The sequence below is a fragment of the Sander lucioperca genome, chromosome 13, assembly GCF_008315115.2.
Source record: "Sander lucioperca isolate FBNREF2018 chromosome 13, SLUC_FBN_1.2, whole genome shotgun sequence".
Taxonomy (NCBI): Eukaryota; Metazoa; Chordata; class Actinopteri; order Perciformes; family Percidae; genus Sander; species Sander lucioperca.
In genome coordinates this window covers 17,264,770-17,278,430 of record NC_050185.1, presented here as the reverse complement: position 1 = coordinate 17,278,430, position 13,661 = coordinate 17,264,770, and the positions used below count along the sequence as shown (strand labels likewise).

The following is a 13,661-nucleotide window of genomic DNA, read 5'->3' as shown; positions in this document are numbered from 1 at the left end:
TGCAATTTTATTTTATTCTTTCTTGCATTAAGACTTTACCAGTCTATCATCTTTACTGAATGTTGAGTGAGCGGAAAGTAAGCAATGTCTTCCTCTTTAGACAAACATTGGTAAGTCTGATTCTTTCCTGTAAATTGACTGTCAACAAGTCTTAACTGACAGTTTCAACTTTGTTAAAGGATCCTTTACTCAAGTAAAAGTACTAATACAACAACTTAAAAAGTCCATTCAAAATTCTACTCAAGTAAAAGTACAGAAGTATTATTAGTAAAATGTACGGTAATGGCATCAAAAGTAAAAGTGCTCTTTTTGCAGAAAGTTAATACATTGTTATTGTTACAATACTGATACATTAAGGGATAAGCATAATTTTTCTGAGCTAGTTTTAACTACTTCTAGATTAAGATTAAAAAGTGGTTCCCAATAGGAGTAAATCTGGGGGTTGTGAGATGATTATTTGGGCAAGAAAGAAGAAAAGAAACAATGTTTTGTATTAATTTAAATTTTTTTGGGACTTTTCTCAAATTCCTTTTGTGGAATATATTGGATATTTTAACCTTTTTGGACTTTGAACAGCTACTTAAATGAAGCTATCTGAGGAGCTTGAAGGGGAAATGTGTCTTTGGTGGAACTGCTAATGAGAAACATGACAACCAGTCACTGCTTTCTAATAAGGGATCACATCCAAAAAGGTTGAGAGCCACTAATCTTTGACAGTACATTACATTTCATAAGGTCATGCAATGTTTTGTATGCAAATTCTTAGTCTGAAAAGTAACTAGAATCTACAGCTGTCAGATAAATGTAGTGATATAAAAAAAGTAGAATATTTCCTAACATGTACTGGAGCAGAAGTACAGTATAAAGTAACATAAAATGGAAACTAAAAAAAAAAAAAACTAACAAAAAAACTCTAAAATGCACCTCTAAAAATATATACAAGTACAGTAACTGGGTATGAACTTTGTTACATTTTTACCACTAATCTTATAAAATATGGTGCATTGTTATAGCTACCCAGCAGCTATCAGTTCCCTTGTTCCTGTAGATGTAAAAGGAGAACCAAAATAATTGTGGTATACAGGTAGCACACTTAACAGGACAAAAAAATAAGCCCCACCACAACCAGGTACATTAGAATGATACATGTTAGTGCATGAATAATACAATAAATATAATTGACCACTCTAAAATGGATAATTTTGCATAGTTAGTACTTTACTTTTGATAGTTTTAACGGTTTACAGTACTTTCACTTGTGATTGAGTATTTTTATATAGTGGTTCTGCTTTAAGTTAAGAAAAATATCCAAGTACTTTATAACTTCAAATCAAATGAAATCAAATGATTTCAAATGCATCACTGGTCAATAAGTCTGTACTGTAACTGTAACAAGGGGTTTTACGTGTGTATAAAATCAAACGCAGCCTTAATTCTAACTTCAAACAGCTTATTTCCTGACCTCATCTGCTGACAGCGTCCCAGAAGAATATCAAGAATTATTTCAGCAGGAATACTTCAACGTGTCTTTACTGTCAGCTTGTAGAACATAAGCCTGATCTCTCCCTCTATGACATCATGTACTCCCCCATCCCACCTCCATTCTACATACACATTCGTTTGTGGCTTCCTCTTTATGTAAATGATGCTCTGGCTTAATACAGAGAGTTGCAAACAAGCCTGCTACTTCCTCTGTTTGTGAGAGATTGCAAGCACATGCACATATACAAATTTGCATCGCCGTCACTGTATATTTTGAGGTTCTCTGAGGCTCTTTTAAGGGGGCTTTTATGAAGTATTTCTGGCAAATGAACAAGACCAATGCAACTGTTAATATTATTATATGACAGGACGTGTCCCAGACAAGTTAAAATATGATAGGCCTATTTCACAGCACACATTTTGACGTACTTGTAGAGAAAACCCAGGTGTTACCATTCAATGGCATCTGATTTAGCTGTCTACTAAAAATCTTGTCAAAATCAGGTGATGCTCGAGAGTTTTTCAATTTAAGTCATGACAAAAAGGCAGTGCACTTCAATAACCTTTATTTAGTTTACAGATGTATTCCATTTTGAAGTTTGAAGGGGGGAGGGAGCATTAGTGCTATTTACAATTGGTTTGAAAACGTTTATCTCTGTACAGATTTGAACCCTGATCAATATAAACAATATTTCTTTTAAGACCTAGTGCTGTTACAAAGCGATTCTTTAAAGCAAAGGGAAAAAAGGATTACATGAAATTATAAACAAATGAAAAAATAATAATAAAAGAGCGAGAATAAAAATAGTCTGTCGATGATGAGGGAGGTTTTGCTGCTGTTAAGCACAAGACATTGTCAGCGAGTGACTGTGAACTGGCTAGAAGCTAACCGTACACACAATCATAGACTAAACACCAATATACTGTATATCAACAGAATCTAGAGTCATCATGTTCTATATAAGATTCATATTAAATATATTCTACACGTTACCTTAGTTTGGAGCATTACTTCCATTGGAAAAATATAAAATAAAACAATAATACGTTTTATACATTTTTTTTTTTTTTAAATCTGATAAGGGACCACATGCTTCAGTTGTGCAAAATGGATTTATTAATGCAGAGAGAGAGAGAGAATTAAGGAGAGAGTAGGAAGCAAATTAAGACAAATAGTTCATTTCTCTGCTTGGACAGCAATCAGTCAGAGAGATCCTGCACAACACTGTTAAAAAAAAAAAGCACAATGAGCATATGGTGCACCAGGGAGGGAAGAAAACTGACATGACGTTTTATTAATCACAACACTGGTCGGTCAGTAATATGCGTGGACTGTCAAAACACAGTCACAAATGTCGTGGACAAACAAATAACCAAAACAAAACCACCAACACTGGTTGTTTGTCTATTTGTTTGTTTGTTAGGCTTTGATTGGCTAAGAATGTGTCGACTGAGAGTAGGACGAGTTCGGTCTCTACAGCGCTCTGCAGACATAAAATAATAATTTCTCTCTTGTGACCTTTAAGGGCACATACAGAGGAGGGCAGTAAAAAGGACACAGGTAGGTATATATATATATATATATATATATATATATATATATGTATGTGTGTGTGTGTGTGTGTGTGTGTTTTTTGTGTGTCCTGCTTTCAGTTCTATGATCAGGCACGTTTAAGCTTTGTCTACTGCACCGAGGGAGATCCCACAAGCACATATGGTTGGATGTGTGGACAAGATGTCGTAGTGTGTATGTGTGTGTGTGTGTGTGTGTGTGTGTGTGTGTGGAGGTGAGTCGTTAGTGGTTAAAATGATCAGCGGTCTGTATTAGAAAACAAGGCCACACACACAAACTTGGGCACTGCATTAATATGACAACTAGCTAGAATAGGGAGGCAGTTAGAAACTGTCTTTTAACAGACTGGCTGAGGATAGCTAGATAAGGTGTGTGTCTATTGTACAGTATGTGTGTGTGGCAGAAGGCTTAAAAAGGTACGCATTAAGAAAAAAAAAAAAAATACCCACATGCAAATCCAGTTCCTTCCACTAATTTTCAGTTATGACAACAAATCAAGTAAAACAAAGAAATCAACGCTATCATTAATCAATTTCCTGCTCCCAACTCTGTGCCTTAAATCAGGTTGAGCCTGCTGTCTTTCTAGGTGTGTGTGTGAGAGAGGGAAAAAAAAATTTTTAAAAATAAGCGAAGAGTATGAGTTCGTCCATATGCATTGTGGACAGGTTCCAGGACAGGGGACAAGCTCATTCGGTCCAGGATGTTGAGGGTGAGAATGGATGAGAAAGATGGAGGGCAGGTGGCGGTGGTGTGTATTTACAGAATGACACAGCAGTTACTCTCCCCGGTCTTCTCTCTATTCCTCTGACCTGAAAACACACACACACACACACACACACACACACACACAAAATCATCATCATCTTCAAAAACTGATTCTACACATTCAGACAAGGTCATCATCCAACAAGTGGCTATGTTGGCCAATCAAATACATTCAAGTACACATTCCTGGTAGATTACTTTGTAACGTGAATGCTTTATTTCTACTGTTTAGCTCGCGATTGAAAGACAAAATAGCTCTCAGAGTATCGTATCGGTACAGCATTCTGGTGTCTGATGAGCCTTCAAACTGGACTTCCTGGATTGAATTTCATGTCTCACCGATACCTGAAGCAACACGCCAACTTAGTTGTTCTGTTAGACTTGTCTAAGACGGTTTCAGAAATATAAAGATAACAAAAACTCTACCACTAAACATCCAGGTAATCTCAGAATTTAGAGGTGTGTTTAACATTGTCACTTCCTTGCTACTGACAAAAGAGGGAAAATATGGCTGTATTTGTGGTGTGCTAGCAATGTTGATTGTCTTGTGTTTTTCTAGAACACAGTAACCATTTGAATTTTTTTTTTTTGATTTTTCCGTACTTATAACTAAACTTTGCTGTGTAATTGTTCTTCCACAATGCACAGATTTTCTTCTGAAGTAAACTAAGGTAATTGTTTATTTTACCTTTTTTTTCTTCTTTTTAATGTTTATTTATCAGGAACAATACCTATAACATTATCACATCCAGATATGAAAGGTGTTTAGGATGTCTAGCCTCTGCTAATTTGCAGTCCTTGTCCCTAGTCAGGCTTTTACAAAAACAACATCAGCAACAAAACAAACAGTCGGACCGTTTCCTTGGGCTTATTTTACCCAGAATGCATAGCAAATTGAGCACAGTCAATAACTAGAGTTTGTGCGACCTTAGGTGTAGGCCTTCACGATTAATCGTTATAAAATCAGAATCTCGATTCACCCCTGTTCACAATTTAATTTTTAAATTACTTTGAATTTTTTTTTTTATTATTATCGGGCATTTTCGGCCTTTATTTTGATAGGACAGGTGAAGACATGAAAGGCAAGCAGTTAAAAGAGTGTGCTAAGAAATCATTCTGTTTTTGATGCTGTATTTAAATTGGCAATTGACAAACTTCATTTCTCTAGAGACTGAAGCTGTAGCTGCAGCATGTTGATTGACATGTTTTAATTATGTAAAGACATGTTCAAGGGGTTCAGATAGAGCCTGTATCTGGGCCATATTTAGTTCAATGTGTTATATGTCACTATTTTTGGTAGCCTACTGTACTTAAATGGCCAGTATGTATTTTATTTTCTTTATTCATTGAAGCCTCTATGTTTACAGGCTTGTGGTGATGCGCAATGTGCTATAGGTGCCAAATAAAAAAATCTATGTTTGGTACTGCCAATTTGTTTTGTTTTGTCATGGTTCATGTGTCCAATAAACATTACACTTTGTCAGAAAAAAATCGTGGCAGAGAATCGTGATATCAATTCTAAGCTAAAAAATTGTGATTCATATTTTTGCAGGTCTACTTAGATATTCATCTGAACTCTGACTATTTGTTCGGTTGAAATCAGCCTCTGTCTCTACATACATACTGTACATACATACATAAATACAGTACATACATACATACCTTCCACTACACAGTCACAAAAAGGAGACCTGTCACCTAATATGATTTATATCAGCTGTTTATTCTACACAATGTGCTGTATCTTGGGGATACACTTAAGGGAGCCAATTATTTGCACCAGTGGCTGTTCCTAAAACAGAAGCCATGTATAGATAAATAATGGCTGGGAGCAGAACGTTTGGAGTTGTTCAGTGTGTGAAAAGGCCTATTGAAAGGAAAGAAGGGGCTGGTTACCTTGGGAATTTGGCTCAGGCAAAGTCTCTCTGGCAACTAAATGCATCACTGTGGTCTTCCCCAAGGGCAGTTTGAGAGCTAGCAGGGGAGAAGTGAGAAAGAGAGAGAAAGACAGAGAGTTAGAGAGGATGCAAAGGTTATTCAGTGAGCTACAACATATCTGACTTTACAAAGTCACTCGCCATCATATCATCTTTAACAGCTTTTTAAACTTGTAGAGTACAAATCATGCTACACTGGAAAGAGTTAAGCTATATAAGAGAGAAAATCTAAATGTTTCTTTTTCCCTCTGAGTAGCTGATTTGTCACCTGCTCAATTCACTAATAAAATCACTCTTGAGAGAAAAGAAAAGTTTCAAATACATTTACTTTCAACAGGACTGGGAGCAAAATAATATGTATACAGTATGTGATCATACATTATTTTCGTTGTCCAATGTCCCAATCAATGGTTATCAGAATCAGGTATTGACAGTTTTATTTCACACACAGGAAGAGTTTGATCTCATGTAAAGAATACAATTGAAACACAGCAATTGCTTTGATCATTTGTGATTTTTATATGCAGCATATCAGAAAATATCCTATTTCAAATACATCGTCATGTCCTACTATCAACTCCATTACAATGCAAAAAATATTGTAACTTTGATTTAAAAAAAAATAACAACAACATAATCGTCACTATGAAGGATTACCTACCTATTTGAAGCTATTTAGCAGTTGATTCTTATACCAAAATTAATGAAAATCAATGGCTGCCAGGAAAATAGGTAAAATGCATTCTACTCATATATTATATGCTTTGTAATATAACAAGTAACACTAGTCCTACTGTGATATTTGATGAAACTAGAATTACAGCCTCGTGGCTGTATGCCTCAGCCCACCAGGTGAGTTGCAGTTTATATCCATGTCTGTCCAGACTCATAATATATGTAGTGAAGACTTTGAAGGAATGTAATATTGACATGTATGATTCCAGTGAATAATTTCCAGTGAGAAACATGCTGTCTTCACTTAGAGACTATTTTTACAGAGTGCAACGCCAATCACCTGAAGCTCAATATCAACAAAACCAATGAGCTTGTGTTGGACTACCAGAGGAACAGGAGATCCCCTTTCCTGGTTGACATTCAGAGAGAGAAAGCGAAGAGGGTGGACTCATATAATAACAATAAGTACCTTGGGGTCCAAATCAATAAAACCAAAGTCAAATTCCTTGTATCTGTTCACATGCTTGGCCAATAAAGAGTATTCTGATAAAAAAAATAAAAATTGTAGCTATGACAGTAGACGCTGCTTCAAATATGGATGTTGCTTCAAAAAGAAGATCTATACAGCTGCAGCACATAAGCTCTATACAATCACCAGTTTCAAGGTGGGCACTCAAGATTACTGTCACCTATTCAGTATCTGACCAAATGAGGAATATGGTCACAATCCCCCCCCACCCCCGACATTGAATAATGGCCAGAACATTATGATGTCACAGTGGAGTTGACCTTTGACCTTATAAAATGAACTGCGAGTTTTGGCTCGACTTGTAGACGATTCTGTGTCGGCTTGAAAACACGTTAAACCAATGATCAGGGAATTATCAGATAGATGGCAGTGATTGGATGAGTAAAAGGGTTAGGAATAGCATGACCCTATTAGCCACACAAAACACCAGTCCAATCAAAATTGGGTTAAGTAGACAAAAAAGCCTGAAAGGCAGGGAGAAGTGAAGTGGGCTGCCATCCTCTTTCTCTCTTCGCTTTTCATTTTCACGCCCCCCTCCCTTCCTGTCTCTTCATTGTGCTGCTTAAGGTCTACTCTAATGCCAGTCTTGCCCTTTCCTGACCAGTCTCTTTCCCCTCTCTTTCTGTATTTCCTCTCTCCTCCCTCTCTCCATCAAAGCAGGCTTGTCCGGAGCACTGAGGTACCTCTGTTCTGTGGCTCAGGAAAAAGATGAGAACCGCAAAGAACTTTCCAGCAACACACTGCTGTGATTTCATATGCATGTCTATGAGCACGCAATACTTTTTTTTTGGGAGGTGTACTTTCTGTGTTTTCTCACCTCCTAGTGTTACGTTGCCATGTAGAAACCGGCCCTGGTAGATCAGCCTCAGGATGTTAGGACTGCTGACCTGCTCTTCCTCCCAGTCTGAAAGAAAAAAAGGGCAGAGGCAGATGGAAAGAGAGAGTTAAAGAGAGAAATTAACATAGAGATAAACAGAGGACGAGCTTCATATATTTTCCTTTTCCTGCTTATCTCTTCTTTGTTTTCATCTTCATTGTCATTGAAAGTTTGTAATTCTTTGCCACATTATTTTATCTCTTTCCCATGAAACATCATCATTGTATAATCTATAATCTGAGAACAAACAGGTTCAATAACGACATTTCACAACCTTTTTTTAATGCTACCTGAGGTTGAATATGCTTTAAAAACCACAATAAAGTCGATAATAAGTCAGTTCTTTATTGAACATAGAAAGTTCCCAGGTTTTAGTTTAGCAACTTAGAAAAGGACACAAGGAATCTAATTGTTAGGAGGTTCTGACTAAATACTGTAAACAATGTAGTGAGAAGAAATCATCATCATTGCATGGTGAAAGAAAGAGCCCACCAACAACCGCACTGAAGATATTTTAAGACATTTAGGGCCTTTATTTTAGATCATTATATGCACAATGTATAATATGTGGGCTCTGTGGGATGCACTACAGAATGTGAGAAAGAAGGAAAGCGAGAGAAGAATATGAGGTGTGGCATGGGATGAGCTACAGACAAAAGTGAAGGCATTAAATGAGAGAGAAAAGAGCGGCGGGAGTTGCACAGCAGCAGCGTCTGGCCACCAGATGTTTGTCTCCAGCTAAGCGGAGGGTGTTGGTGCTGACTGAGAGCCTGCTCTTGGTTTCACAGGGTTCAGATCTGTTGTCTGGGAGGAACACTGGGCGCTTCCAAAACTGACAGGACTGAAAGCAAAACTGCTCTTGTCAAGGAGAATCTGAGTCCTTTAAGTATAATTTATAGTTTTCTATGCACTGTAGGCTTCTCCAAAGCTGGACTACATTCACAGCACCGTGGGAAAAGGTGTTCAGATTTGAAAGTGGTGTATGGTCGGCAGTATCAAATGAATTCTAACAGTAGTGTAGCAGTAGTTAGGGAGTGGGTAGATTACAGAAAGGAGGTGGCTGTACTGCGATCCCACATTCCTGTATGCAATGATAATCAGGCTGAAAGGAGGAGCGCACTCTAATTACCCTACACCAAAGATCGGCACGTTCCCACACTACTATATAGACCTACATGCAAGTAATTAGCAGTGGGTTTGAATGTGATCTCAGCTCCCTGGATGCACAGTATAGCTCCTTAGCTGCCATTATCTTTGTTATAGAAAAAACAGCCAGGATTAGTTAGATCACATAGTTTCTGTGCTCCCAAACTTGCACACAGTGTATGCTAGCCGTCTACACAAAAAGGCTAGCAACATCATTAAGGACCCAACCCACCCAGGTCACAGTCTGTGTGTCCCTTTTCCATCAGTAGAGAGATACAGAGCCATCAAAGCCCAAACAAACATACAGAACAGTTTTCTCCCCTGATCCATTTGAATTGGATGTTTGCCAAAGGTATGGTTATGTGACTTCAGACTCAAAATAAAATAATAGTGAATATAGTCACATATGAAGTCAATGTCTGAGTGAAGAAAAATAAATGGCTGAATCACCTCAGGATGATTTTATTGCCTTGAGACTACACATATAGATGTAACTTATGCTACATCTTCATCAACTGCCATTGCCAGTAACAATCACTGAGGCATCTCAATGGAGCTACTCACCCATCGGCCAGTTGTCATAGACGTGTTTGGCAATGTCCGCTGCTGAGTCATTGGGAGAGAAGAAGAATTCTTTCGTCTTTCCGCTGACTAAAATAAGCCGCAGGTTTATCTGCAACAGAGATTAAAAAAAACAAGATACAGTATGTACATTAGAACAGTATATGAGAAACATCAAATGGAACATAACACAAGAAACCATACCATATGTCACATTAAACAGGAAGCGCACAGGTTCAAGTGAAGTAAGTACGTAATTTAATAGGAAACAGGAGAAGGATATGAGGACCCTGAGGAGTGTCCTTCCGCAGGATTAACTCCCATCTGTCTCTCCAACTTCCTCCTCACTTTTCTCTCATCCCTCTAACTCTGTTTCTTCGTCTTTGGATCCCAATTCTGTCACTTACTGACAGTTTGTCACCTCTCAACTTTCGCACTCACAAGTCAGTTGTTTTTCTTTACCGTGTTCCTTTAGCTGGAGTTCAAACCCCATGTGGTAATTGTTTAAACACGTTTTATTATGATATTCCTTGTAAGACTAAAATCGAGGTTTACACATTTAACTGCAAGTTGGAGGCACTACTACGCATATTTTGTCAATTACTTTTCTCCATTTATACTCAGAGAGCCAACTGCATTTTCCAATGACATTTTCATTGCCATTTCATTTATTGTTATCATTTATGAATGAGACTGTGGGTAATTTCAACACAACCAAACTTGGCTCTCACTGTGTAAAACAGCCCACAAAAATAGCTTATCCCAGTAGTCAGTGGTGACTGCCAAGTATAATAATAAATTACTATAGTGTGCAAGTCCTCTTTCCTGTCAGATACTGAACAGCACCTCTAGAGATGGTGTGGAATTGTCAACTCATTATGGGGTCTACTACATGATTTATAAGATGGGGAGAGGTCTTAAAGGTTATTTAGATTACTGAAACACAACAGTCAGAACAGAAAATACAGAGGACAACAACCTGCTGGCTATTGTATAATATGGTCAAAATCCCCCCAAATCTTGATAGAACACAGAGTCCTGTACCAAAACAGAAAGGGACATCCATCGGAAAGAGTTTAAATAAGATGGTGGATGGAGAGATGAGGGCATGGAGGACTGTAAACTCTTCAGTGAGAGTGGTAGGTGAGTGAACTTCAGCTTGGCTGTGGCTGTGTACTGAAACCCGTTGGAACTGGATTAGTATCACTCACAGAACACCTTTTTTACTGATTCTTCACTGACAGTTGTTTTATTATTATTGCTCACACATAATGATAATGGTCCTGACAACAGTTGAAAAAACAAACATTTTACAAAATACAGTGAATAAACGATGAGCAGCGACTTGATTATTAAACGCCTCACACTGTATGAGTATCAACACATCAATCTGAATTTCCAAATTATTCCAAACACCAAATCATAACAATTATCGACCTTTCAAACATTCATGTTATTTACTGTACTACCCTGCTAATCATGTGCCAACAAATAATTAAGACTGAGAGACCAATTCATTGTTTACATTGATTGGTGCAACTTTGCTGAAACTAAATACGTGTTGTGTGTGATGTGTGTTGCTAAGTGCCTCATCTCTTTGTGCTCTCTCACCTTAAATGACCCAAATGCAGAGGTGAACTATGCAGATTCGAGTTTAACTCTTAACTGGCATTATGTGTGTTTAGCAGTGGTACAGTATGCCTTTAAGAGCCAGAGCAAAAGGTCTGTGGTGTGTGTTTGCTTTCTATTTTTGAGTGTCTGGCCTGCAGTACATGCAGGGCAAAAGCACGTGTGTGTCATTGTTTCTAGTGTGTGTTAGCCCTCTATACTCCCCCTGCCCCACCAAACCCACTCTGCTGAGCAACACACACACACAGAACCGGCTGCAGTGATGTAACAGAGCTGACATCAGCGGATTGAAACAGAGATCTCTGTAAGCACGTTATCAAATCAGCTTATAGGTTTAAGAATGGAAGAGGCATACAGAGACATATAGGCCACACACATCCTGTACAAATACTGTATACAAAACACAACATTCATATATATAGTTTTCAGCTTCTGTTTTTTTATGTATGCAGAATACCCTGGGCCATAAAAATACACTGTATGCAAACACAAGCAGCCAGACAGAGACATACAAATGCTCCTTCATATGTATGGACTTATCGTACTGGATTTTTACTGAAAAAAACGCCAGCAACAATAAACTGGAATTCCCTGCTGTGATTCACAAGGGACAGTTTCAACTATACCGATGAAATACAGATAATAAAGTAAGAATTTGCAGAATGCTGATGAGTGACTGGCTGAATAGGAAATGTAAGTTATTACATCTGCAGGTTTTTTTGTTGTTGTTTTTTTACAAATAAATACACCCTGAAGACAAACAATACCTGAGAATGACTCTAAATGAGACAGACGAAGATGGAAATAATGAGGAAGAAACACAGAGGGATACCCTTTACATAAGCAAGGTCTTGCTCCATCCTGGCTGAACACCTGATCGTTACCATGGTGTCACCATGGCGACAGCGAGTGGTGGGTGGCTTAACCTGATAACACCTACAAGATAGCGTTACCCCTCCTCCCTTCTCTATCCTGCCCATTTCCTACAGTGTCACATCATATTGTCTTCCTCTCCTTGGAGCAATGACTGCATCCCTTCCCTCCATCGCTCTGTTTGACTCTGTCTCTCTCCACCACTCTGCCAATCTCTCGCTTTGCACAGCATACAGTAAAGGAATGCAAAAGGCCAGAATAACAAGAGGCACTAAGCTAGCTTCAATTCAACAACATTAACATTAACCCAACCTGTCTCCTCTTATCATCAACCGGCACAACTTTCAATCTCTTCACTTGCTTCTCTCCCCCTCTCCATCCTTCTTTCTTAGAAGAAGTCACTCTAAGAATTCTTAGAAGTCACTTTCTATTTTAAAAATAGAAAAAGGTGACAAAACAAAAGAACAACCTAAATAGAATGATACATAACAGATGCAGATATGCTTCCATACAAATTAGAAAGGTCATTGAATGGTTAATGAGTATTAAAATGATGCGAATCAAATGCTATGGCCTTAGCAGTCACCATATTTGACACCTACAGAACATTTTAGAACATGCTACTAATCAGCGCTCTCCACCAGCATTAAAACCTCAAGTAGAGTTCAGGGACATCCAGGATCAATGCCAAGTAACACCGGAGCTGTTCTGGCGGCTCATGGTGGGGCACAACCTTACTAGGACACTTTGTGTTGTTTCCTCCTTGAATTTTTCACACCCAACTGTATCTCTACAGTTGCCCATTGTTCTTCTTTTTTACTCACATCACCCTTATTATTTTGATTATGAATTTACCGGAATCAAGGTCTTAACAGAAATCAGAAATCAGCTGTATGAAGGCTTCAGCAGTTTGCAGAGCTTGTGGAGAACTGGAAGATACTAGTGAGTATCTCACTTCTTCAATGTGAGCACATGAAAGTATTTGTAATGCTGAAACATCCTGGCACAGTGACTTCTATTCCTGGCTATTTCTGTGACACAGCTCCCTGATTGTCAAGCCTGCCTTCACTGCCGACATTCAGACACATTGCAATAATGTGACCCTGCTGCCAAGTAGTGCCATGGTGTAAACATTTGAAGTAAGCAAACCCTCTTGGGTAAACACTGTTTGCACATGGTGGAGAGCAGGGAATGCAATGCAATGCCATCTATAATTATTCCTAGTATCACTCTCAACTCTTTTTCAAGGCAATAGTGTGTGTGTGTGTGTGTGTGTGTGTGTGTGTGTGTGTGTGTGTGTGTGTGTGTGCGTGCGCGCATGCGTGCGTGTACCAGAAGAATAGTTGTATTTATGTCACTGTGTGGACACAGCATGACTGCAAGGAAGTGGGGGGGGGGGGGGGGGGAAAACAGGGAGGAGGAGAGAAAAAAACTACACAGGGGCTCACTGCTCTTTAGACCCTCTGCAGCAGTTTTAAAATTATAGAGTGGCAAGCCTTCCTGTGGGAATATATTAGAGTAACTTTATATGTAGTCTGCACAGTAAGGTTAGCCGCTGCTGTCAGTGTGGATTCCTAACTGTATGAATGAGTTTATTGATAATTACCGGTAGGC

General features: G+C 38.5%; 1 protein-coding gene across 1 annotated transcript in view; it reads right to left on the bottom strand.

Moving 5' to 3' along the window:
• Window positions 1-3,121: 3,121 nt before the first annotated feature.
• Window positions 3,122-13,661, bottom strand: part of ubl3a (ubiquitin-like 3a) — a 33,923-nt gene continuing 23,383 nt past the window's right edge. The window contains exons 2-5 of the mRNA XM_031280588.2: window positions 9,549-9,657; window positions 7,779-7,865; window positions 5,717-5,794; window positions 3,122-3,864 (exon numbers count right to left, since the gene is read on the bottom strand). Coding sequence (XP_031136448.1) covers window positions 3,812-3,864; window positions 5,717-5,794; window positions 7,779-7,865; window positions 9,549-9,657 — 327 coding nt within the window. The 3' untranslated portion in view covers window positions 3,122-3,811. The remainder of the gene's footprint in view (window positions 3,865-5,716; window positions 5,795-7,778; window positions 7,866-9,548; window positions 9,658-13,661) is intronic.